The sequence below is a fragment of the Pseudophryne corroboree genome, assembly GCF_028390025.1.
Source record: "Pseudophryne corroboree isolate aPseCor3 chromosome 3 unlocalized genomic scaffold, aPseCor3.hap2 SUPER_3_unloc_7, whole genome shotgun sequence".
Classification (NCBI taxonomy): domain Eukaryota; kingdom Metazoa; phylum Chordata; class Amphibia; order Anura; family Myobatrachidae; genus Pseudophryne; species Pseudophryne corroboree.
The window spans coordinates 213,109-240,876 of NW_026967563.1; the positions used below are offsets into that span (position 1 = coordinate 213,109).

Sequence of the window (27,768 nt, forward strand, 5' to 3'; positions counted from 1 at the left end):
CCCTGTATTACGGTAATGGCGGGGTCTGCGTCCCCTGTATTACGGTAATGGGGGGGTCTGCGTCCCCTGTATTACGGTAATGGCGGGGTCTCCGTCCCCTGTATTACGGTAATGGCGGGGTCTGTGTCCCCTGTCTTACAGTAACGGCGGGGTCTGCGCCACCTGTATTACGGTAACGGCGGGGTCTGCGTCCCCTGTATTATGGTAACGGCGGGGTCTGCGCCACCTGTATTATGGTAACAGCGGGGTCTGCGCCACCTGTATTACGGTAATGGCGGGGTCTGCACCTCCTGTATTACGGTAACGGCGGGGTCTGCGCCACCTGTATTACAGTAATAGGACACTAGAGTGTCAGCCACATGTACAGGGATAATGCAGCACCAGAGGCTGCTCCAGCTGCACTATAACAAGGCACCAGAGGCTGCTCCCCCTGTAGTACAGAACCTGACACCAGAGCTGCTCAGCCTATAGAATAATAATAATAATATCATTACCTGCTGCCAGACACAACAATGGCTGCTCTCTGCTCCTGCTGCCTTGTGGGAATGATAGAAGGAAGGCGGAGCTCAGACCAGGGGAAAATGGCCGCCGCTCCTGACGTCACTACACGGCCAGGGAACCTATTGCTGCTGCCGGACAGGTCTACAAGAAAATGGCCGCCGGCCTTCTGCACGGAGGACAATTATGGTAATAGTCATTACAGAGGGCGGGGATGTGGGAGGGGAGCAACCGGTCACTAGAAATCAGCTTGTGCCAATCACTCTTTACTTCCGGCCTGTGCGTTCCACCTTACTTCCGGACTGTGTGTTCCACATACAGGAAGTTAGTTTTCTTGGACTGCTGCAGCCTCGCAGTGTCCGTGGAGATCAGGTAATTGCGTCTTACTATACAGGGGGAGCAGCCTGTGGTGTCCTGTTATTATTACTATACAGGGGGAGCAGCCTGTGGTGTCCTGTTATTATTACTATACAGGGGGAGCAGCCTGTGGTGCCCTGTTATTATTATTATTATTATGTCAGCTGCAGGGCATTACTACACCACTGGCAGTGTGACAGCTGCAGAGCATTACTACACCACTGGCAGTGTGACAGCTGCAGAGCATTACTACACCACTGGCAGTGTGACAGCTGCAGAGCATTAATCCACCACTGGCAGTGTGACAGCTGCAGAGCATTACTCCACCACTGGCAGTGTGACAGCTGCAGAGCATTACTACACCACTGGCATTGTGACAGCTGCAGAGCATTACTCCACCACTGGCAGTGTGACAGCTGCAGAGCATTACTACACCACTGGCAGTGTGACAGCTGCAGAGCATTACTACACCACTGGCAGTGTGACAGCTGCAGGCTGAGCCCCCTCATTGCCGTCCCCCCCAGCAGTCACGTCACTATAATGGTGTAAAATGTGAAATGCCCGCTAGGAGGGTGCCACACGTATAACGACGGCCATCTGCTGTAGAGACACCGGGTTGTATTTTATAATGCCAGTATCAGAAGAGACTGACGTCACGTATGTAACAAGAGTTTCTGCAGCAGCTGTGCCTGGCGTTTACTATTATTCTATAGGCAACCTATTATTTTATATACGTGCCGGCAGCCGGGCTGTTACTCTGCCCCGTGCTGTGTGCAAATGTGGGGAATACCAGGGAGGCGCTCTATCCAAATGATGCAACCAAAACATAAAAACAATATAAACAGTAATATAGAGCAAAACATATACTAATGGGTGTTACCCTGAGGTGTATGATATCTCTGGTATATATAATATACACAATGAGTATACACAAAGGTATCACTGATATAATCAATGTAAAAGGAAAACGCTGATCCTTCTACATAGGAGACTCTCAGAGGATTTGTCAGTCTCTTATAGTAAATTAGTAGGCCACAGTGTGAGTGAGAAGAAATCCTCCAGCTCTTGGAAAAGCTGCCCGGTGTGCGGAGAAACGCGTTGAGGGCACAGAGAGAGGGATTGCTGATACCTATAGTGCCCACAGAAGAAGATACAACCTCCAATAGCTGATGGTTCACCAATTGCCGGCAAATGTGAAATGAACATCGTGGAGAGACTGCACCATGTGTTCCTCCCTATTCCGGGTAAGTCCAGACACTGTGCTGCTGATACAAACCTTACCCGTGCTGGGAGTACGAGACAGCGGCTCTGCGCATCCACATTGCACCGCACGACAGGGAACAGCTTATAGCAGACCGCGCCGCCCAGAGCTTCTTCACCCGGGCAAAGGGTGATGCGAAGCGGGTCTGCAGTATCAACTTTGTGTTGCAAGCATAGGCGTGTTCAGGGGGGGTTCCTGGTGCGCACATGCACCCCCTAATGTCCGGCACCCCGATCTCACATGCCTGATGCAGCGATCACCGAGCAGGCTGATTACTGTCCCCTCTGCGCTGCACCCTGTCAGGACTGCATTACTGACCGGATGCCTGGGTTAATCAAGGGTGCCACTGCCACCGGCTTTCAAACTCCCAGTTCCACCTCCATGTACCATACCCTCCAACATTTTACACATGAAAATTGGTACAAATTAGAAAAGGGGGCGTGGGCACGGGTAAAGGGGACGTGGCTACATCCCTTTTCCTATACTTTCAATGGAAGTTTGGAGAGCCAAAAATTGGTACAGACCTTTAAAAAAAGCTACTGTACCTATTAAAAAGGTCCACCTGGAGGGTATGATGTACAAAAACAGCGTGATGTGACGTGATGACGTCATGCTGCTTGCAAGCCCACCCATCACACGCCCACCTATCTCCTTCTATTCTATGCCAACACCAGCCACTGATGAGCAGCATGTGGCTGGTGGTCGGTAGCAGCATTAACACGTCACACGTTTATCCAGCAGCAGCAGTACTAGTGTGCGACTGTCAGTGTCAGCTTGCAGGTGAAAGAGAGGGGGAGCCAGACCAGGCTGAGGAGGAGCAGTGTAATTGCAGTGAGTGCCATCTGGGGTGTTTGTTTGGTGCACATCACAACATCTGACAATGTATCTGCATTATTAGGATTGGTACAAGGGTGGATATTTTATATTGCGTTGACCGTCAATAGATGATGCTAGACACACCCCTCCAACGGTACACCTCCTAATAAAATGTGCTGCGCACGCCTATGGTCGCAAGGACTACCAACACTGGTGCAGTGACTACTAACCACCATCACATCTATACATATGTATACTCACTTTGTTGTTACACCGGAACTAAGCGGATGGACAATTACCATATAAAGGTCATTCTGGTTCAGGACACATTCCTGTATGAACCATATCAGCTGGAGGATTTCTTCTCACTCACACTGTGCGCTGCTAATTTACTATAAGAGACTGACAAAACCTCTGAGAGTCTCCTATGTAGAAGGATCAGCGTTTTCCTTTTACATTGATTTTATCAGTGATACCTTTGTGTATACTCATTGTGTATATCATGTATACCAGAGATATCATATACCTCAGGGTAACACCCATTAGTATATGTTTTGGTCTATATTACGGTTTATATTGTTTTTATGTTTTGGCTGCATCATTTGGATAGAGCGCTACCTGGTATTCCCACATTTGTCTATGTTTGTGGAGGCCGGTTACCCCTCTCCGGGTGGCTGCTAACCCTAAGGTGTATTCCATCACAGACCTGCCCAGCGCCAACAAACCTTGTTTTTTCATGCTGTGTGCGCTGCCAACATCTGCACCCATGCAGCAAGTAGGGGAGGGCAGCATCTAGAAGCAGGCCCAGAGAGCGGCACTTACTCCTCCAGGGGGCTTCCTCGCTCATCCGCCTCAGGGGGCTCCCAGCAGCTCATCCTTCCTAGGCTGCAGAGGGTGTGGGTAGGAGGCAGGGGGCTGCGGGTCTAGCATGGCAGGAGTCTCTGGTATGGGAGGGCCGGGTTATAGCCTGCAGGCAGCTGGCACTGTACCCCGCTCGTGGCTGCTGCTGCTGACCCCGTCCGAGCCCCATCTCATGTTACTCCATGCGGCTGCTCCCCTGTCTGTCTCCTGCCGCGTTTCCCCTGCCTGTCTCCTGCCGCCTTTCCTTGCCTTCCTGTCTCCTGTCACCACCCACCCTACAGCCTCATGCCAGCTCCATGAATGAGGCCATGAAATTTTCCTCAGGAGATCCTGTCCCTTCACAACCAATTCTCACCCTTACACCACTTCATGGCTGCAGCCATACTCGTCTGACAACTCAGGACACATAGAGCACATGCTCCGTACGGGTCGGGCACATGAGCGGTGTACCGAACATCAGTTCATTGTGACTCCTCCCACAATAGCGCTAATATCTAGATCAGGCCCACTATACAGTACAGCCTTATGGGGCTGGGTCACAGGAACCTTGGAGACACTTTCCAGGACTCTATGGCTGTGGGGAAATAGGAGACTTAATGATCACTCTATTGCATATTTACTATGTTACATGTGCAATATGTTTTATGTGTTATATTTATTCCAGGAACTCCAGCTGTGGGGAACGGAGTCTTTATTACACATCACACGTTCTGTATTCTCTCTGATTCACAAAGGATGGACAAGGACAGGAGTCACAGGACTGAGAGTATAGTAGAAATCACCCTGGAGATCATCTACCTGCTGACTGGGGAGGTGAGTGGATCTGGGAGCGTTTCAGTGACCTTATATCTATAGTAATAATACCGGGACATGACTGGGGAGGTGAGTGGATCTGGGAGCATAACAGTGACCTTATATCTATAGTAATAATACAGGGACATGGCTGGGGAGGTGAGGCGATCTGAGAGCATCACTGTGACCTTATATCTATATTAATAATACAGGGACATGACTGGGGAGGTGAGGGGATCTGGGAGTGTCACACTGACATCACTAGTATCTATAGCAATACAGGGACATGACTGGGGAGGTGAGGGGATCTAGGAGAGGCACAGTGACATCACTTATAGCTATAGCAATAATACAGGGACATGACTTGGGAGGTTAGGGGATCTGGAAGTGTCACAGTGACATTACATATATCGCTAGTAATAATACAGGGACATGACTGGGGAGGTGAGGGGATCTGGGAGCATCACAGTGACATCACTAATATCTATAGTCATAATAGAGGGACATGACATGGTAGGTGAGGGAATCTGGGAGGGTCACAGTGACCTAACATCTATAGTAATAATAATAATAATAATTCAGGGACATAACTGGGGAGTTGAGGGGTTCTGGGAGCACTACAGTGACTTCACTTATATCTATAATAATAATAATAATACAGGGACATGACTTGGGAGTTGAGGGTTTCTGGGAGCACTACAGTTACTTCACTTATATCTATAATAATACAGGGACATGACCGGGGAGGTGAGGGGATCTGGGAGCATCACAGTGACTTCTCTTATATCTATAATAATAATAATAATGCAGGGACATGACTGGTGAGGTGAGAGGATCTGGGAGCATCACAGTGACTTCACTTGTATCTATAATAATAATAATAATACAGGGACATGACTGGGGAGGTGAGGGGATCTGGGAGTGTCACAGTGACATGACTTATATCTGTAGTAATAATACAGGGACACGAAAGGGGAGGTGAGGGACTATGGTAGCGTAACTGTAACATCACTTATTTTTAGTAATAATATAGAGACATGACTGGGGAGTTGATGGAATCTAGGAATGTCACAATTATGTCACATATAGCTATAGAAATACACAGGGACATAACTGGTGAGTTGAGGTGATCTGGGAGCGTCACAGTGACATCACTTATATCTTTAAAAATAATACAGGGACATGACTGAGGAGATAAGGGGATCTGGGAGTGTCACAGTAACATCACATATCTATAGTAATAATACAGGGACCTGACTGGGGAGGTGATGGGATTTGGAGCCTCACTGTGACATCACTTATATCTATATTAATAATACAGGTATATTACTGGGGAGGTGAGATAATCTGACAGCATCACAGTGACATCACATATATCTATAGTAATAATACAGGGACGTGATTGGGGAGGTGATGGAATCTGGGAGCGTCACAGTAACCTAACTTATATCTATAGTAATAATACAGAAACATGACTGGAGATGTGAGGGGATATGGAAGCGTCACTTTGACATAGCATATTTATAGTAATAATTCAGGGACGTGACGAGGTGAGGGGATCTGGGATCACAGTGATGTCACTTTTATCTATAGTAATAATACAGGGACATGACTGGGGAGGTGACGGGATCTGGGAGCATCACAGTGATATCACTAATATCTGTAGTCATAATAGAGGGACGTGACTTGGGAAGTGAGGGAATCTGGGAGCGTCACAGTGATCTAACTTATATCTATAGTAATAATACAGGGACATTAATGGGGAGGTGAGGGAATATGGTAGCGTAACTGTAACATCACTTATTTTTAGTAATAATACAGGGACATGACTGGGGAGGGGGAGGGGATCTGGGAGTGTCACAGTGTATATCTATTGTAATAATACGAGAACATGACTGGGGAGGTGAGGGGATCTGAAATTGTCACTGTGACATCACTTATATCTATTGTAATAATACGAGAACATGACTGGGGAGGTGAGGGGATCCGGGAGTGTCACAGTGACGTCAGTCATATCTATAGTAATAATACAGGGACATGACTGGGGAGGTGAGGGGATATGGAAGCGTCACAATGATAATACAGGGACATGACTGGGGAGGGTGAGGGGATCTGGGAGTGTCACAGTGTATATCTGTTGTAATAATACGATAACATGACTGGGGAGGTGAGGGGATCTGGGATTGTCACTGTGACATCACTTATATCTATTGTAATAATACGAGAACATGACTGGGGAGGTGAGGGGATCCGGGAGTGTCACAGTGACGTCAGTCATATCTATAGTAATAATACAGGGACATGACTGGGGAGGTGAGGGGATATGGAAGCGTCACAATAACCTCAATTATATCTGTAGCAATAATACAGAGACATGACTGGGTGGGTTTAGGGGATCTGAGAGCGTCACAGTAATGTCACTTTTATCTATAGGTGAGGGAATCTGGGAGTGTCACAGTAATGTCACTTTTATCTATAGTAATAATACAGAGATATGACTGGAGAGGGTGAGGGGATCTGGGAGTGTCACAGTGACATCACATATCTATTGTAATAATACGAGAACATGACTGGGGAGGTGAGGGGATCTGGGAGGGTCACTGTGACTCACATCTATAGTAATAATACAGGGACATGACTGGGGAGGTGAGGGGATCTGGGAGAGTCACAGTGACATCACTTATATCTATAGTAATAATACAGGGACATGACTGGGGAGTTGAGGGGATCTGGGATTGTCACTGTGACATCACATATCTATTGTAATAATACGAGAACATGACTGGGGAGGTGAGGGGATCTAGGAGAGGCGCAATGATGTCACATATCTATAGTAATAATACAAGGACATGACGGGAGGTGAGGGGATCTGGGAGCGTCACAATGACCTCACTTATATCTGTAGCAAAAATACAGAAACTTGACTGGGTGGGGTGAGGGGATCTGGGAGCGTCACAGTAATGTCACTTTTATCTATAGTAATAATACAGGGATAGGACTGGGGAGGTGAGGAAATCTGGGAGTGTCACAGTGACATCACTTATATCAATAGTAATATTACAGGGACATGACTGGGGAGGTGAGGGGATCTGGGAGCGTCACAGTGACATCACATATCTATAGTAATAATACAGGGACATGACTGGGGAGGTGAAGGGATTTTAGAGCTTCATAGTGACGTCAATCATATCTATAGAAATAATACAGTGACATGACTGGGGAGGTGAGATGATTTAGAAGCGTCACTGTGAAGTCACTTAAATCTATAGTAATAATAAAGGGACATGACTGGGGAGGTGAGGGGGATCTGGGAGTGTATATATTGATATTTGATGTCTCCTCCATTACTCAGGATTACAAAGTAGTGAAGAAGACATCCAATGAGTGTGAGATACTCAACAGCCATCCCCGTGTGTCAGGAGGACTGAGTAGAACCCAGAGCCCCATCCCAGTGCCTCCACCTCTCTCACTAATACATGAGAGACACAATGACCAAAAGATCCTGGAACTCACCAACAAGATCATTCAGCTGCTGACTGGAGAGGTGACTGCTGGGAATGGGGCATTATACAGTAACACAGGAGACATGTCTGGGTGATGACTGGAGAGGTGACTTGATAAAGCTAAATATTTATCTTATATAAAACCCTTTAAGAGGTCTAAGAACAATGTACGCTATTTACGTATGGAGTACCGTAAGGGTACGCACGTTGCGTAACACTCGCTTATCCGTGGTCGAGACGCTCAAGCGTCACGTTCGCTCACGGCCAAGGGAACACAGGCAGGCACGATATTGGCTGCCGACTAACGTAATGGTTCGCTATAGCGTAGCGGACGCTCGGGACCACGAGGAGATCACCAGCGGCGCTGACGCTCACAATGTTAAACCTTTATATCTAAACCATAAACAGTGTATTATGCAGCAAAACCTTAGTGTAGTGATAGGGTGTAAATGCAACACAGTATAACCTTATTAACTCAAAAGCTGTTCGAGCGTCACCGACGCTCTGAGAATACTTAACACTATAAGAAATACACAGATACCGTGCTTAGGGTCTAACGCCTTATATGAATGTTAATACTTGCAAAAAGATAAATACAGTACAAGTCACACACTACAATATAACATAGACTAACTAACCAGATAACTACACAGGAAATACAATATAATACAATTACGTTTAAGGGAAATTTGGAGAGAAAGAGGAGAAGAGAGAGAGAGAGAGAGAGAGAAATGGCTCACAATAAGAACAATATGATTGCGGAGAAAACTTACGCACAAGGGGAAACGATCGCATGCGCCTCTGGATATCCAGCTCCCGATTATCAGCAATGAGAACCGTTGAAGAGAGTGAGCTGGATACCATCGGCTTGTCTATTTATGCCCCACACACAATACAATTCAATGGTCCCTACAATCTCATTGTTCATTGGACACAGGAATTCGGCTTCGCATTATAACAAAAGGTCATAGGTTGATTCATACAGGTGGGCTGTGACTGTTTCCAACTGCTCAGGTGGGTGGGAAACTAGGTTTCCCGCCGCATGGCTAAGTAAGTGCAAATAATAGTAAATGGTCATAAACTTCTTATGTCCATAACTATTCGCACGAGCGATTAATCCGCTCCAAACCAACACCAGAATATTGCTAATTAAATACTCTTCCGATGGATACTAAACACCACTGTATGACCCGTGTTGGACCCTTCGTACAATACAAAGAGGGATCTCTCTGTCCAGGAACATGCTACCTTAACTAAACTTTCAGAATCTATCAAAGGGACCATGATCTTTAAAATACATTATATAGTGAAAATATGTAACGATTTAGTCGCACGCTACGAACACATAAACTCTACCGTAAATCCGCATACCGTGCACCTGCGGGTGCACGTAACAGCGGGTATGCGCACGCACGGGAGAGCGCACGCATGCGCAGCACGGACCTGTACGAGGTGCAAATATGGTAGTGTGCGTAGAGATATTTTTCTGACTTTGACAGTCCACTCTTTGGCAGTCAACAATAACTGCCACTTTCTAAAACATTTCAAAAAGAGAAAAATATATGTCAGGGGTTAATACATTTCCATGGTTGGGTAAGGGAGGAGAGAGGAGAAGGTGTGAAGAGGGTATGACCTAGTGAGATAGCAGAAGCATGTTGTGTATGAATCCATGTTTGGGGGGTCATGTATCATCGTGCCGTACGTGTTGTACATCAAGCTTCGAGGTATTGCGAAGTATACATTTGAATTCCTTCTTATCCCGTATTAAGGGTCTGTGGATGGGCTGTCAAACTCTACCGAGCTCTTTTCGGCTGTGGTTGCAACAAAATGGGGAAGCACATTTTAGTTGATGATACATGAATGGGGGAGGTATGTGGTTGCTGATATCTGTGCCTGTATTCCCTATCGACTATGTGTGTCATTACCTGAGGGTTGTAGAAATGAAGATAAAGAACACTTATGGTAAATGCAGTGGTATTCTATGTCAGGTTAATGAACATTTGTTGGTTGAGGTCTTGTTCGGTGTCTGTTGATTGCAGTCTTCTTTGTGCTTTTGCCCATAAGGTGCGAGCAAAAAGCTTTGTCAATGTCCATAGGCTTACAAAAGTGTTGGGCTAGCGTAATTTTTAAATTTCTAGGGAAACTGGGGGTCTATGGCATTGTTCATCAAAATCTGTGTATAAGGTTGTCAAAACTTCTTCTTTAATCCATCTGTTGTCTGTATATCGGCTCATCAAATTCCTCATCCAAGTGGGTCTCTTTACCTTGGAGAAAAACGGAAAAACAGGTGAAAGAAACGGACTGTATAATCGCATTTTCATTACATCATTGTTTCTACCGTTGGGTCATAAATCAAATCCATTGGAATTACAGTTTCCTCACTCCTTAGACTCATTACCCTGGTACGACGTTTGCACTTCATTAAAGCCTGACCGCATCTAAATATCAAGCCAATTGATATGACAACACCTAAGATACATAGAAGAAACTTCCCAACATCCATTATGACTCCTTGAGCCCATTCTCCTAAACCAGAGAACCAATTTCGCGGGTTCAACCATGACACCCAACCAGTCAGCTCATTACCTACGGCAGCAAGAGTGAGATTGTGTCTCCTGCGAAATTCCCACTTTAATTGGAGAATATCATCCATCTTTTGGTCTATGATCTCGACCGGGTCCTCGGTACTATTTGTGATATATGTGCAACATTTCACGCCGTACTGTGTTGCCAGTGTGACACAATATCCGCCTGTCACTGCTGTGAGGTAATTGAGAACCATTCTATGCTGTACCAGTTCTGTTTTATAAGCTTGAAGTTCTCTTCCAGTATACCTAAACGTGTCATCATACATTTCAGTGATATTATCTAACAAATTTGCAAGCGCAGATATGTATCTATAGTTCATCACTCCCCTAGCGGTGCGAGTGAAATCTAACGCAAGTAGAACCTGAATCCCGGTGGATTCATGGATCAGATCAGAGGCCGGATGCTCTGTCCTTTCTGTCAGTTGCCTTATAACTACGTGCTCGTAATGGGTATGAGTATAAGGAGCTTGGGCACCACGGTGTATGTCTTTCATTTTGTCATGTGATACAGTCATTACTTCAGGCAGTACTTTTCCAATATAACACAATCCTTCAGAGTTTGGGGCAAGCCACTTATACGCCTTCCTCCCGCATATGAAATATGCATCATCGGGGAGAACATATGGGACAAAGTAGGACATAACCATATTACACATCCTCCATGTGAAATCTCCTACCCCTAATGCTCCCATCTGTTTAGTACACGTATCAGTTTGTACGATATGTGCGCAGTATCCTGGTGATACCTCTCCAACTCTCGTAATTCTACTTCCTAGGGTATACCTATATCGGAAAGATTTTTCTCTACTGGCTATGTGGCGTATAAGTTATGTATCTGTCGGCATTCTATCTGCTCTATATGAAAAGGTCATGGTTTGGCTACTCCATGACACTTCCCAATTTCCCGGCTTTCGGGGATTGGTAATGTTAAAACATATTAGGGATCTATCCACATGATATTGGTGGAGCTTCAAACTAGGAGGACTGGAGATATTAAACCTCCTGTCCACCGGTCTCCCACCCTTTAGCTCAAGTACCTCCCCTACCGTTAAAGGAAATGGTACTAGCCCTGATTTGCTATGACCTTGAGGTACTTGAGAGCATACCCAACAATCTGTTTGATTTAACACACTACCCACTAAGGAGTGATAGTCACTCAATGGATGCCAGTCCATGTGGATATTAAAACTGGATTGGAATTTCTTGATACACCCATCCTCAACTACATTGTCACAAAGCCTACAGATACAGTTTTCTTCAGCTAACAATCCTTCACAATTCCTTCTATTGTCAATGCTATCGGATCGTTTTCTGATACTCGCCTTTACTTGTTGGTTAAGTTGTTCTTGGAAAACTACGCCTTCATCTTTATCATCAGAACCCATTCCAGAACCTCTCTTGACCTCCATGGTACTCTCGCCGGAACAGACTGCTCTGGTCAACATCATGGTCAACAGGAAAATCCGGATCACAGTCTCTTGGGGCAAGTCCATCTTATAGGAGGAAATGGAGAAGAATGAGAAGGGGGGAAAGAAATAATTGAGGGAGATGGGATGGGAAGTTGGAGAAAAACAATAAAAGGGAAACAGGGGATCGACAACTGCTTTCGATCTTGTGATTCTCAATGCTCGGGTGCCGCCTCAATCCTCCTGGAACAGACACTCCAGTGATACAACTTCTACCGTCTGTTCCTTATCACGGGACTTCTCTGGATCAGCGACCTTCTTACAGTGGGACGAATGAACCCAAGTCTCTCTCTCGGCAACCTTCAATGCTGTAGTGCTAGTCAATAAGACTTGGTATGGTCCTTCCCATCTGTCAATAAGGCAACCTGAGCGTAGAAAATTCCGTATCATTACATAATCCCCAGGTTCAATGTCATGACAATTACTATCTGGTAAATCAGGAATCACTAACTTCAAATTATCATTTTGATTCCTTAACTGTTTACTCATGTTAATCAAGTATTTTACAGTCACTTCATTGTTACACTTCAAATCATCCTGAGGGTTAATCATAACATGTGGTTGTCGACCAAACAAAATTTCAAAGGGAGACAGATTAAGAGGGGACCTGGGAGTGGTTCTGATGCTGTACAGTACAATGGGTAAAGCTTCTGGCCATGTCAATCCTGTCTCTGCCATAACTTTGCTCAGTTTATTTTTAATAGTGCTGTTCACTTATTCCACCTTCGCACTCGCCTGTGGACGGTATGGAGTGTGCAGCTTGCTATCAATTCCCATCAACTTACACATCCCTTGAAAGACATCACCTGTAAAATGGGTACCCCTATCACTTTCGATTATTCTAGGGATACCATATCTACATACAAATTCCTGCACAATTTTCTTAGCAGTAAACATGGCCGCAGGAAATGCTTCGACCCAATTTGAGAATACATCTATACAAACAAGTACATATTTCAAATTTCAACAAGGGGGTAATTGAATGAAGTCAATCTGTATTACCTGGAAAGGGCCGCCTGCAGGTGGGATATGAGATGGTTCTGTTGGTATTGCCTTTCCGATGTTCTTTCTCAAACAGGTAAGGCATGACATTGCTCTTTTACCCGCATGAGATGAAAATCCTGGGGCGCACCAATATGCTCTTACCAACTTGCACATCCCTTCCTTGCCCAGATGAGTCAGCCCGTGAGCTGCCTCAGCTAAACATGGAAGGTATGCTCTGGGGGCCACCGGTTTACCATGTCCATCCGTCCAGAGTCCTGAGGACTCCTGGCCATATCCCTTTGCCTTCCAGACTGCCTTTTCCTGTATGGAACACAAATTTTGCATTTCACACAGTTTCTGTGTGTTGATGGTATTAAATACCATCAGTTGTGTGGTGTCTGTCTGTCTGGGGGTACCGGTTGCTAACTTAGCAGCTTCGTCTGCTCGGCTGTTACCAAGTGATACTGGGTCCTGGCTATATGTGTGTGCTTTACACTTGATAACAGCCACTCTGTCGGGTTCCTGTATCGCTGTTAGAAGCCTTTTTATGTGAGCTGCATGCGCTACCGGTGTACCAGCTGCCGTCATGAAATTTCTGAGGCGCCATAGGGCTCCGAAATCATGGACTACCCCGAAGGCGTATCTAGAATCAGTGTAGATATTGGCTGACTTACCCTTAGCCAATTCACATGCTCTGGTTAGGGCGACCAGTTCAGCAACCTGGGCTGAGTGAGGTGGGCCTAGCGGTTCTGCTTCTATGGTGCCTTGGTCATCTACGACTGCGTATCCAGTACACAAGTCTCCCGAGTCTGACTGTCTATGACAACTACCATCCGTGTAGAACGTGAGTTCTACATCTTCCAGTGGGTTGTCACTGATGTCAGGCCTTGCGGTGAAATTTTGGGTCAAATATTCCATACAATCATGTGTGTCTTCCTTTGTATTAAATCCTCCTTCCCCATCACTCTCACCTTCCACCCTTTGTGCCTGTCCAGGCACACCTGGGAGATATGTTGCAGGATTTAATGTACTGCATCTCCTTATGGTGATGTTTACGGGGGCCATTAGTGCCAATTCCCATCTTGTAAACCGCGCTGATGAGACGTGCCTGGTTTGGGCAGAATTTAACAAGGCTGACACTGCATGTGGTGTATGAATTGTGAGGTTGTGACCTAGCACTACATCTTCGCTTTTCGTTACTAGCAATGCTATCGCAGCAACGCTTCGCAAGCATGTGGGGAGGGATCGTGCTACCGTATCTAGCTGAGCGCTGTAGTATGCTACCGGCCTGCTGGCATCACCGTGTTTTTGGGTTAGGACGCCTGCCGCGCAACCAGCACTTTCTGTTCCGTACAGCTCAAAGGGCAGTGATCGCGCTGAGCACAAAAAAAAGTGGGTCCCAGGGACCCCTCACTTTTAAAAATTGGGGTCCTACAGGTTCTTTTCTGGGTTCCATCGGAATTAAGGTTTTTATTAATATTAATCTTATTTGGACACTACAGAGGTGTTGCAAGGTGTGGGAATGGGGTGAAAGTGCTACTGGGCTGTGTAGCATGCAGGACTTTCTGCCCCAGAGCTTTAAGTAGATTTTTTGGTGCCCTTTGGCAGAAAGTGAGGTGGAGCTCCACCTCCTAGAGCCGAAACACAGGCGGTGCGCGCCGCAGGCGCGCCGCAAAAATTTAGGGGCATGGCTTCATGGGGAAGGGGAATGGCCACATAATAGTGCCAATTCACATTGCACCATCTAGAACCTCCTATACACACTGCGCCAGGTAGAGCACGTTATACACACTGCGCCAGGTAGAGCACGTTATACACACTGCGCCAGGTAGAGCACGTTATACACACTGCGCCTGGTAGAGCACACCGTTATACACACTGCGCCAGGTAGAGCCATTATACACACTACGCCAGGTAGAGCACGCCGTTATACACACTGCGCCAGGTAGAGCACACCATTATACACACTGCGCCAGGTAGAGCACACCGTTATACACACTGCGCCAGGTAGAGGACGCCGTTATACACACTGCGCCAGGTAGAGCACGCCGTTATACACACTGCGCCAGGTAGAGCACACCGTTATACACACTGCGCCAGGTAGAGCACACCGTTATACACACTGCGCCAGGTAGAGCACACCGTTATACACACTGCGCCAGGTAGAGCACGCCGTTATACACACTGCGCCAGGTAGAGCACGCCGTTATACACACTGCACCAGGTAGAGGACGCCGTTATACACACTGCACCAGGTAGAGGACGCCGTTATACACACTGCACCAGGTAGAGGACGCCGTTATACACACTGCACCAGGTAGAGCACGCCTTTATACACATTGCACCAGGTAGAGCACGCCGTTATACACATTGCACCAGGTAGAGCAAGCCGCAGCACAGTAAAGAAGGCCATATACCTTAATGCTATATATACTAAAGACTCTGTACATGGGGCACACTTACTACAAAGCTACTCTAGAGAGCACAGATTACTCAAGGTGATCAACTCAGTTACATACCCATGTACATGAAAGCTAGGACTCCGTGCCGTGCATTCACCTCACTCCCACTCTGCCGCCTGCTATATGGGAACGTACCTTCCGCACCAGGGCCCTGTGCTGTCACCGCTGCTTCCGTCCGGTAAAAGTGGTGAGAAGAAGTTTGTAATGGGGGGGGGGGTGTACCCAATGCGGCCACCTCGGGAACTGGCTAGCTGGGCATCCGTAGGGAAGCTGAGGACACCTGATGGTGACGGGGCAGCCCTCTCTTCTCACGGCAGCAGTGTGCTGGCAGAGCACGGCAGGGGCTGGAGGTGAGGTTCCTGGCCGATCACCGCTGCTCTCCTTCACACAGATCGTGGGAGAGCACACTGGAGGCAGCAGAGAGGGAGGCAGATATCGGGTTGGGAGGGAGCTGCAGTTCAGAGTCTTGGTGAGTCACCTCCCGCCCGCAGCACAGCGTACAGCAGCCGCAGAGCCGTCTTCTCTCTCTGCCCGGACCCCGTGTGAAGCCGCTGCACGTGACCAGGAGGGGGAGGGGGCACCGCCAGACTGCCAGTTGTAAGGCTCCACCTCCGCTCTGTATGTGCAAGAAGCGCCGTCGCTGTCAGTTTACAAGGAGTTGGCTGCAGCGGAGCGCGTCCCCGGGGACCCTCACATTTTTTAAAAGTGAGTCCCCGCCTTCAGATCCGGGTAAAATACGCGCTATAGCGCGTATTTGCGAACACTGAAGGGTTTCCCATAGTCTGGCATACCTAATGCTGGTGTCTGCGTTAGGCACTGTTTAAGTCTCTCAAATGCCATTTCGGACTCGTCTGTATGCGAAATCCGATCCGGTTTGTTTGAGGAGACCATCTCCTGCAAAGGTAACGCTAGAATGGAAAATCCTGGGATCCAGTTACGGCAATACCCACACATTCCTAAAAACGTTCTGATCTGTTGCTGGGTTTGTGGCAGAGTCATGTCTCTAATTGCTTGAATTCTATCAGCGGTCAGGTGTCTCAGTCCTTGTGTTAGACAGTGTCCCAAATATTTTACCTTAGTTTGGCATAATTGTAACTTGTCTTTGGAAACCTTGTATCCTGTGTCTGAAAGATGAAACAGGAGCTGTTTCGTATCCTTCAGGGACGCTTCCAATGAATCTGAACACAGCAGTAAATCATCCACATACTGTATCAGTACTGATCCACTCTCTGGTTGGAAAGACTGTAAACAATCATGCAAAGCCTGAGAAAATATACTTGGACTATCTATGAAACCTTGGGGTAATCGAGTCCATGTGTATTGGACTCCTCTGTATGTAAATGCGAACAAATATTGGCTGTCAGGGTGCAGGGGTACCGAAAAGAAAGCGGAGCAGAGGTCAATAACAGTGAAAAATTTCGCAGTGGGAGGTATTTGCATAAGGATGACAGCTGGATTTGGCACTATGGGGAACTGACTCTCAACTATTTTGTTAATCCCCCTTAGATCCTGCACTAGCCTGTAACCCCTCCCCCCACTCTTTTTAACAGGGAAGATGGGACTATTGGCAGTGCTGGACGTTCTTACCAGAATGCCCTGTTGTAGCAAGCGCTCTATTACTGGGTAAACTCCTAACTCCACCTCTGGCTTCAGAGGGTACTGTGGGATTTTTGGAGCTATCCTACCATCTTTTACTTGTACAACTACCGGAGCTACGTTTGCTATTAATCCAGTGTCCTGTCCATCTTTAGTCCAAAGTGACTCTGGTATCTGAGATGTCATTTCTTCTACTTGGGATGGAGTCCTATTTGTCATAATGGTATGTGACATTAATTTTGATGGGGAGTCTAACATGTCTCGCACTTCCTGAGCGTGATTCTCAGGTATGTCCAAGAATACACCTTCAGGAGTACAATAAATGACGCACCCCATTTTACACAATAAGTCTCTTCCCAGGAGATTAGTCGGTGCCGATGCAGCCAGCAAAAAGGAATGCTTGGTATGCAAAGGCCCTATTGTAATCTCTGCTGGTTTGCTAACAGGGTAATGCTGGACTACTCCTGTTACTCCCATGGCTGGAATTGTCTTACCAGTGGTTCTCATGCCCACTGTCGAATTTATCACTGATTTGGCCGCCCCCGTATCTACAAGAAAGTTTAATGATTTAACAGCTACATAATTGCAATTTCGGGTTCACTTCCAAGGCTTGCAATCAATTTTACTGGCTGCAGATTACAGGTATGGCCACACCCCTATTGGGTATGGTGACCTCCCTGAATCCCGCTGGCAGCAACTATTTGTGAAGGGGTTAAATGGGAACTGTCAGAAGCTTGCCAGCCTCTTTTTGGGGGATATCTTTTTGTTTCCCCTGTATGTGGCTCATAACTCCGTTTCTGTGGACCCTGATCCCAATGTCGTGTGTCGTGTCGTTGTCTAGGGGGTTGATAAGATTTTTGTATATTTCTTGATTTACAGTCTCGTGCAAAGTGTCCCTCTCTGTGACAAACATAACAGGTTACCACATTTGACTTACCCACAGGGTTTGGTGATTTATACAAAGGCTGCCTTGTGGTCAGGGCCTGTATACTTACGGCCATTAATTTATCACCTTGTAGTTCCCTGTGTCTGGTGATATTCCGGTCGTGATCAATAGCAGCCTCTCTCAAGGTAGCCACTGACAGACCTCGCCAACATGGTTGCGTGGTCTGTACCCTAGTCTTTAATGCCTCTTTTAAACCATCCATTAGTACAGATACTGCTACTTCTCGATGGTTTATGTTTGTTTTAATGTCCTCTATGCCTGTGTATTTTGCCATCTCTAATAATGCCCTGTGAAAATACTCTGCAGCTGTTTCTGACTCCTTTTGTTTAATGGAGAAAATCTTGTTCCATTTAACTACCGCTGGGAAATACTCCTTTAACTGTAAGCTTATTCTTTTTACGTTATCTTTATTGTACACATCTGTAAGAGGTACATCCTGATCTAATCCACAGTCAGCTAAAAATTGAGCTGCGTTGACATTGGAGGGTAAACAAGCCCTCAGCAATATCTGCCAATCTTTGTTATTGGGCTCTAAAGTGTTTCCTAGGTCTCTGATGTATTTTTGGCTAGCAACTAAGTCTTTTCTGGGGTCAGGGAATTCAGACACTATGGTCCTTAATTCCATTCGGGTAAACGGGCTGTACATGGCAATGTTCCTAACAGGAGTGACTCCTGAAGTGTCCGTTTTCCCATTTGGCACTACTATTACCTTAACAGGATTAATTCTAGCAACCTCATTCTGTGTAGATTCTACAACCTGTGGTGAAATAGTTTCAGCATAGTGTATGGTGCCGTACTTACCCGTTGATACGACCTCACCTATCCCTCCGCTAGGGGCTTTTGTTACTAATCTCGGGGGTGGAGCCGTGCCTACTGTTGTCTCTGCTATGGTGGCTGCTAGAGAGAGCGCTGATATTGTTGCCGATTCGTCCTCTTGATCACACTCCTGGGGAAAGTTCAAAACAGGGTACAACTTGCACGGGTTAATTGTTATGCACACCAGTGCCTGCAGGAAAGTACTGGTGTCAGAACTGTTATGCACTCCAGTGTCTGCAGGAATGTACTGGTGTTTGAACTTTTATGCAAAACAAATGGACTCAGACAAACTGGGGAATATGACATAACGTACACAGAAGGTGATAGGGTAACAAAATACACACAAGGTGAACAGGGAAGCCCATAGGCTAAGGAACTGGGTATCTCCCTTGTATAAGAACTACTCAGATGTAAAAAGCAAGATGTTGTGTTTTAATACGTAGAGAACCCGAAATGCTGTTGCTAAGGGCAACAGCAAAACCCTAAAGGGTTACCAACGGGTGTGGCAGTAAACTCCTTGGTCAGAGATGGAATGATAGACACAAGGAGAGTCTCCACAATCCTATTTCTCACTTGCAGTGCACAGGTTTTAGCTTACTGCCACTAAACTGACCCCTGACACCTAGCACAGTGAGACAGGATTAGACAGGCAAGTCTTAGAATACAGCCGCAAACTTGCTAGGTTCACAGAGTAGTAACAGAACTCCAGCAAGCTAAACGACTGACTCCAGTCTTACTGCTAGGTCTGGATTGGCAGAGTGTAATACCAAATCCCCAGGCCTATTTGCAGTAAGCAACAAACAAATACAAAGCTACACAGTACTGGCTAACTTTCATGAACTGACTAACCAACAAAGATTCAGCAGCATCTGCTTACTCTGAAAAGAGGCCTTATAAAGCAGGTGCTGTCCACGCCCCACTCAGACCTCACAGACTGTGAGCACAAAAACCAGCACCGGATCCCCTGCCGTGCACAGAGCCTATAACCACTGCACAGCAAAAGACCCGAACCGGAGTATCAGCTGCGCTCAGGTTACTCCACTAGCACTTGTCTCCCGGTTGCCATGACGACGTGGCAGCACAGGGCAGGAGACCCTAACAGTACCCCCCCTCTGACGAGGGGTCAAAGAACCCCTACCACCGGGTTTATCAGGGAACTGCGAGAAGAAAGAGCGTATCAGTCTGGGGGCATGAAGATCACAACTGCGCACCCACGACCGCTCCTCCGGGCCATACCCCTTCCAGTGCACCAAAAATGACAGCCGACCCCGAACCACCTTGGAGTCAAGAATCCTTTCAACAACAAACTCCCTCTGGCCACGTATCAGAAGAGGGGAAGGTCTTCCACTGGAAGAAGGATTACTAATCGCCCGTTTTAAAAGGGAACAATGAAATGTTTTATTGATACCCAAAGAACGGGGCAGATCTAACTGAAATGCCACCGGATTGATAACCCTGGTGATCTTATAAGGGCCGATGAACCGGGGCCCTAACTTATGAGATGGCTGTCTCAACTTCAAATTCTTGGTAGACAACCAGACGAAGTCTCCTAATTTGAAGCTGCATGGTCTTTTCCGCTTATCAAAAACCCTTTTGGTCACTAATGACACAGACACAAGGGCTTTCTTCACTTTCCGCCAAATACCTCTAAGGACCGAAACCACAGAGGAACCACCAGGCGTGGAGTCCAGGGGGTCAAAAGAATTGGCCTTAGGATGATGCCCATACACACAAAGGAAGGGAGAGATCCCTGTAGCAGAGTGAGCCGCGTTGTTATAGGCAAACTCCGCCATGGACAGATGAGCAACCCAGTCAGTCTGACACTTGGAGACATAACACCTGAGGAACTGCTCCAAGGACTGGTTCACCCTTTCAGTCTGCCCATTAGACTGTGGATGGTAGCCTGACGACAAGCTGACAGAAATCTGGAGATCGGAACAAAATGCCCTCCAGAATTTGGCCACAAACTGGGATCCGCGGTCAGAGACCACATCAAGTGGCAACCCGTGGAGACGCACAACATGCAGCATAAATAAATCAGACAGGCGTCTGGCTGATGGCAGCCCAACCAGTGGAACGAAGTGCGCCATCTTCGAAAACCTGTCAACGACAACCCAGATGGCTGTCATCCCCGAGGATTTGGGCAAGTCCACCACAAAATCCATTGAAATGTGGGTCCATGGCTTAGATGGGATAGAGAGTGGATGTAATGGGCCAACAGAACCCCTCTAGGAGTCTTATTTCGGGCACAGATGTCACATGCCCGAACCCACTGATCCACATCCTTAGCCACCGAGGGCCACCACACCGCCCTAGATAGCAACTCCCGAGTTCTGGCAATACCCGGGTGACCTGCCGACTTCTTGGCATGGAATTCCAGGAACACTCGCTGTCTTAACCTAGGAGGCACAAACAAAAGACCTACCGGAAGGTCTGGAGGAGCCTGCTCCTGTGCTCTAAGGACTAATGATAAGAGGTCCTGGGTAATGCCCACTTTAATACATGATGGGGAAACAATGGGCAACGGCTCCTCGGTGGTCTCCTGGATTGGAGCAAAACTCCGCGAGAGCGCATCAGCCTTGATGTTTTTTGACCCAGGGCGATATGTTATCAAAAAGTTAAAGCGAGCAAAAAACAAAGCCCATCGTGCCTGCCTGGCATTGAGACGCTTCGCTGACTCTAAATATGCCAGATTCTTATGGTCAGTGAGAATTGAGACCACAAACTTAGCCCCCTCAAGCCAGTGTCTCCACTCCTCCAGTGCATCCTTAATAGCCAACAATTCCCGGTTACCCACGTCATAATTCATCTCGGCAGGCGAAAATTTACGGGAAAAGTAAGCACAGGGATGAAGGCGATTATCAGACACTCCCATCTGAGAAAGCACTGCCCCAATACCCATCTCAGAGGCATCCACCTCCACCACAAAAGGACGCTCTGGATCTGGGTGTCGCAGCACCTTGGCCGAAACAAATGCCCTTTTGAGACGGGCAAAAGCCGCTTTAGCCTCACAAGACCAGTGAGCAACATCCGCCCCTTTCTTAGTGAGTGCCACCAAGGGCGCCACTATAGATGAAAATCCAGCGATAAATCGTCTATAAAAATTTGCAAAGCCCAGGAAACGCTGAAGCGCCTTCAAACTAGTGGGCTGCACCCAATCCAGGACTGCCTGTACCTTGGAACCCTCCATTTGGAAACCCTCTGGGGAGATAATATATCCTAGAAATGCGATTTGCTGAACTTCAAATTCGCACTTCTCCAGCTTCGCCCCAAGCCGGTGGTCTCTGAGTTTCTGGAGGACTAAGCGTACATGCTTCCGATGTTCCTCCAGGGAATGGGAGAAGATTAGGATGTCATCTAAGTATACAACTAAGAATCTATCCAAATATTCCCTGAGCACATCATTCATGAAATCCTGGAAGACTGCCGGGGCATTACAGAGCCCAAAAGGCATCACCAAATATTCATAATGCCCTGAGTGGGTATTAAAGGCAGTCTTCCATTCATCCCCCTCTCTTATTCGGATTAGATTGTACGCACCGCGTAGGTCAATCTTAGAAAAAATGGTGGCAGTACGAAGCTGGTCAAACAAGACCGAAATGAGAGGCAATGGGTATGAGTTTTTAATCATGATACGGTTCAATTCCCTGAAGTCGATGCAGGGTCGCAACGAACCGTCCTTTTTACCCACGAAGAAGAACCCCGACCCAACTGGAGACTGTGAAGGTCTGATAAATCCCTTAGCCAAGTTCTCCTGAATGTACTCTGCCATAGCCTGAGTCTCAGGACGTGACAGGGAGTACAACCTGCTCTTGGGAAGCTTAGCATTTGGCAACAAATCAATGGCACAGTCATAGGGGCGATGGGGAGGTAATACCTCTGCAACTTTTTTGGAGAACACGTCCGCAAAATCTGCATAACACCCTGGCAATCCTGGCAAACTTAGCTGCGAGAGCCTGACTGGAAGGCTCAAGCAACTCCTGAAACAATCAGTACCCCAACTAAGAATCTCCCCAGAGACCCAGTCAAATTGAGGATTGTGGGCCCTTAACCAGGGTAACCCCAACACCAATGGGGCAAAAGTACAGACAGTCACATAAAAGGACAATTTTTCAGAGTGTGTGGCTCCAATAAACAAAGAAATCTGGCTAGTGCAAGAGGTAATTTTACCTTGGGATAATGGTTCCCCGTTTAACCCACAAATCTCAATTTCCGATGCCAAGGGTACTAAGGGAACAGAGTGTTTCAGGGCGAATTGGCGGTCCATAAAAACCCCGTCGGCCCCACTGTCCACAAAGGCCTCAGTCTTGACAGTTTGACCGAGGATCTTCAAGGTCACTGGAATGATAAAAGTCTTCTTGGGAAATTCTGACTTCTGGCCTGACAGGATATTTCCCATCACCCTCAGGCCCTGAAGTTTTCCGGCTTTTCTGGGCATGATACTACCACATGACCTTTATTCCCACAGTACAAACACAACCCCTGCTGTCTCCTCCGCGTCTTCTCACGCGAGGAGAGGCGGGTAGCCCCAATCTGCATAGGCTCCTCAGAAAATTCCTCAGAGTCTGAGGTTCCCTTGGGAAGGAAGGAAATCTCAGTCTCCCTTTCAAGCCTACGCTCTCTCAGCCGTCTATCCACCCGGATGGATAACTGCATGAGCTGATCCAAGCTATCAGGCAAGGGATATTGTACCAGTTGGTCCTTTATCTGGTTAGAAAGACCTCTTCGGTACTGGTGTCTCAGGGCTGGGTCATTCCACTGGGTATCATGGGCCAACCTCCGAAACTCCATACAGTAAATCTCAACTGGCCTTCGCCCTTGCTTAAGGATCGAAATCTGAGCCTCGGCTGAGGCCATCTTGTCAGGGTCATCATACAACATGCCCAGTGCCGTAAAAAAAGCATCAAGACTTTTAAGCGACGGACAGTCAGGCTGCAACCCATATGCCCAGACCTGTGGGTCTCCTTGTAGCAAGGAAATCACTATGCCCACCCGCTGAATCTCCGTCCCAGAAGACTGAGGCCTAAGCCGGAAGTATAGCTTGCAGCTCTCCTTGAAAGAACTGCGAGCGATCTCCAGAAAAACGATCCGGGAGATTTACTTTCGGCTCCTTAACCCCTGCAGGTGCTGCTCCTGCGGGAGATCCGCCAGCAGCCTGGGAGGTGTGCATTTTAATGGACAAATCATTAAATTGTCGAGTCAGGACCTGCACCTGATCGACCACCTGTTGCAACGTATTTTGAGGGGTATGCTCCATATTCCCACAAAATTTCAACAGGAGTATTAGGCTGCTGAATATGTTATGCACACCAGTGCCTGCAGGAAAGTACTGGTGTCAGAACTGTTATGCACTCCAGTGTCTGCAGGAATGTAATGGTGTTTGAACTTTTATGCAAAACAAATGGACTCAGACAAACTGGGGAATATGACATAACGTACACAGAAGGTGATAGGGTAACAAAATACACACAAGGTGAACAGGGAAGCCCATAGGCTAAGGAACTGGGTATCTCCCTTGTATAAGAACTACTCAGATGTAAAAAGCAAGATGTTGTGTTTTAATACGTAGAGAACCCGAAATGCTGTTGCTAAGGGCAACAGCAAATCCCTAAAGGGTTACCAACGGGTGTGGCAGTAAACTCCTTGGTCAGAGATGGAATGATAGACACAAGGAGAGTCTCCACAATCCTATTTCTCACTTGCAGTGCACAGGTTTTAGCTTACTGCCACTAAACTGACCCCTGACACCTAGCACAGTGAGACAGGATTAGACAGGCAAGTCTTAGAATACAGCCGCAAACTTGCTAGGTTCACAGAGTAGTAACAGAACTCCAGCAAGCTAAACGACTGACTCCAGTCTTACTGCTAGGTCTGGATTGGCAGAGTGTAATACCAAATCCCCAGGCCTATTTGCAGTAAGCAACAAACAAATACAAAGCTACACAGTACTGGCTAACTTTCATGAACTGACTAACCAACAAAGATTCAGCAGCATCTGCTTACTCTGAAAAGAGGCCTTATAAAGCAGGTGCTGTCCACGCCCCACTCAGACCTCACAGACTGTGAGCACAAAAACCAGCACCGGATCCCCTGCCGTGCACAGAGCCTATAACCACTGCACAGCAAAAGACCCGAACCGGAGTATCAGCTGCGCTCAGGTTACTCCACTAGCACTTGTCTCCCGGTTGCCATGACGACGTGGCAGCACAGGGCAGGAGACCCTAACATTAATACTTGCATTGGTCAACTTATTAACATTTACACAGTTGCTAAGTGTTTGTTTGTTACACCCCAGTGCGTCATTCTCCGCAACCAATTTCTCTCCTGATATGTATGGTGGCGGTGGGGCCGTGGCTATCAGTTTCCTGATAGGACCAGATTCCGCCGCCTGAGCCAATCCTCTCTGTATTTCACCTTCCTGTTGCCACAACAGCAAATAATCATAATGTTTGATTCGTCTCTTTGCTGATATAATGAGACATATCCTCCTTAAATTTTGCAACACTTCTGGGCTGAAGCTGCCTACTCTTGGGAATTTCTCCCCGTCATGTACAGTCATTTTCTCCCATTCATCACATAAAACTTCTGTGTGTGAACCGTATTTTTCACACATCACATACCTTGCCGACCCGACTGGTCGGTTCACTGAATCAACCCGAACCGAGGTTGATCGTCCCCTACCTGAACAATTGGCCCCCATAACTTGCAGGCGTTGCACTTAGCGAACCCTTACAAACAAACCAAAATGTTCACGATAGGCCAACGGTGGCGGTTTACCGAGTACCCCACTCACTCGCCCACGCCGACCAATACGACCTACACACCGCCTTAGTGCTGGCGTACTCGACCCAGGGCCCCTGACTTGAACCTCTATTTACTGGAACATGCGAGGGTTATCCGCAGAACACTTACTCTTTCCAGTAACTATTGGTTGTTGGACAATTCCTGAGTGACCAGCGAACTTCCCTTTAGAAAAATAAAAAATTACACAAATCACGTCAGAATGTACAAATAGCGTTTATGACCCTTAATGGTACGCAAATGGTCAGGTTTACTAATGCACACAATTACGTGCGGTACAATCGTTCAGTACATAAGCAACTAATCTTATATACGGAGCGACCAACGGAATCGAAAATTTCGGCTGCGAATTCCTTCAGCAAGAGCTTTATGGCCTATATGGGTTCTGCACCAACCCCCGGGGTTGTGCTCTTTTCTCTATTTATAGCGGACTTCCTTGTCTGCTGTACTTGGACCTCCTGGTCTGTGCTACAGTATGACCTCCTGGTCTGCTATACTCTAATGCTCTGATTTATGTTTAACAAGGGATGCCTCCCTTGCCACCATGTACGTCACTTACACGTATGTACCCTGTGGTTCAACCTCAAAAATTGTATATAACACACTCACTCACCACATGTACACTTTTGTTTCTATTTCTATTTCTGCGCAGAAATTTTTCTTTAGACCAGATGTGTTGTGAATTTGGAGAAGGATCTGTTAATCTAAATCTCGGACACTAAAATAGATTTGCGCTATTTATCGCGTTGCCACCTCTTCGCCTGCTAAAATAACACTTATCGTGTGATTTGAGTTACGTGGGTGTACCCAGACGCTCCGTTGCGTAATTTACGCTGCGTGCGTCGGCCTTTGCGTACGCGAGTCTCAGTCCTTTGTTAGAGACACGTGGACGCAAAGCCAATGTCCACCGTAACACAACTAACACGTTTATCAATGTAGATGATTTTTAACTGTTATCATCTACCAAGCACCACACAGGTCTCTCCTTGTATCTCAGGCCAAGCTGTGCACGTGTTTTACAATTTACTCCTTAATGTATTACTTTTACACTTTAACTATTTAAATAGCGACAAATCTCTCTTAGCACGTTTATCAATTATACAATGGCAAACAGGAGAGTGATATATGAAAATACACGAAAGAAATGCAGATATGCGTGTGTGTGTACGCAAGACAGAAATAAACAGTTTTAAAAGACACTAGTGTTTTGTTCTTACCTCCGGTTCCGGATTCCCTCAGCACCCTTTACTAAGCGAAGCAGACGCTTATCCAAACAGCACTATGAGGAATATGATCTCCCGCCCTTTGCTGATGGATAATGTCTGCTGAAATTACCTAGCAGAGATATGTGAAGGACTGGACGAGTCCCCAATTGATAAAGCTAAATACTTATCTTATATAAAACCCTTTAAGAGGTCTAAGAACAATGTACGCTATTTACGTATGGAGTACCGTAAGGGTACGCACGTTGCGTAACACTCGCTTAGCCGTGGTCGAGACGCTCAAGCGTCACGTTCGCTCACGGCCAAGGGAACACAGGCAGGCACGCTATTGGCTGCCGACTAACGTAATGGTTCGCTATAGCGTAGCGGACGCTCGGGACCACGAGGAGATCACCAGCGGCGCTAACGCTCACAATGTTAAACCTTTATATCTAAACCATAAACAGTGTATTATGCAGCAAAACCTTAGTGTAGTGATAGGGTGTAAATGCAACACAGTATAACCTTATTAACTCAAAAGCTGTTCGAGCATCACCGACGCTCTGAGAATACTTAACACTATAAGAAATACACAGATACCGTGCTTAGGGTCTAACGCCTTATATGAATGTTATTACTTGCAAAAAGATAAATACAGTACAAGTCACACACTACAATATAACATAGACTAACTAACCAGATAACTACACAGGAAATACAATATAATACAATTACGTTTAAGGGAAATTTGGAGAGAAAGAGGAGAAGAGAGAGAGAGAGAGAAATGGCTCACAATAACAATAAGAACAATATGATTGC

The 27,768-nt window shown here is 46.7% G+C and overlaps 1 protein-coding gene across 2 annotated transcripts in view; it reads left to right on the forward strand.

The window, feature by feature from the left end:
- The first annotated feature begins 808 nt into the window (after positions 1–808).
- LOC134984617 (uncharacterized) overlaps positions 809–27,768 on the forward strand; it is an 86,804-nt gene continuing 59,844 nt past the window's right edge. The window contains exons 1-3 of one of the 2 annotated variants that reach the window (XM_063950162.1): positions 809–870; positions 4,458–4,606; positions 7,938–8,129. In XM_063950162.1, the coding sequence (XP_063806232.1) occupies positions 4,529–4,606; positions 7,938–8,129 (270 nt within the window). In that variant the 5' untranslated portion in view covers positions 809–870; positions 4,458–4,528. The remainder of the gene's footprint in view (positions 871–4,457; positions 4,607–7,937; positions 8,130–27,768) is intronic. The other variant, XM_063950163.1, reaches the window with a different exon arrangement.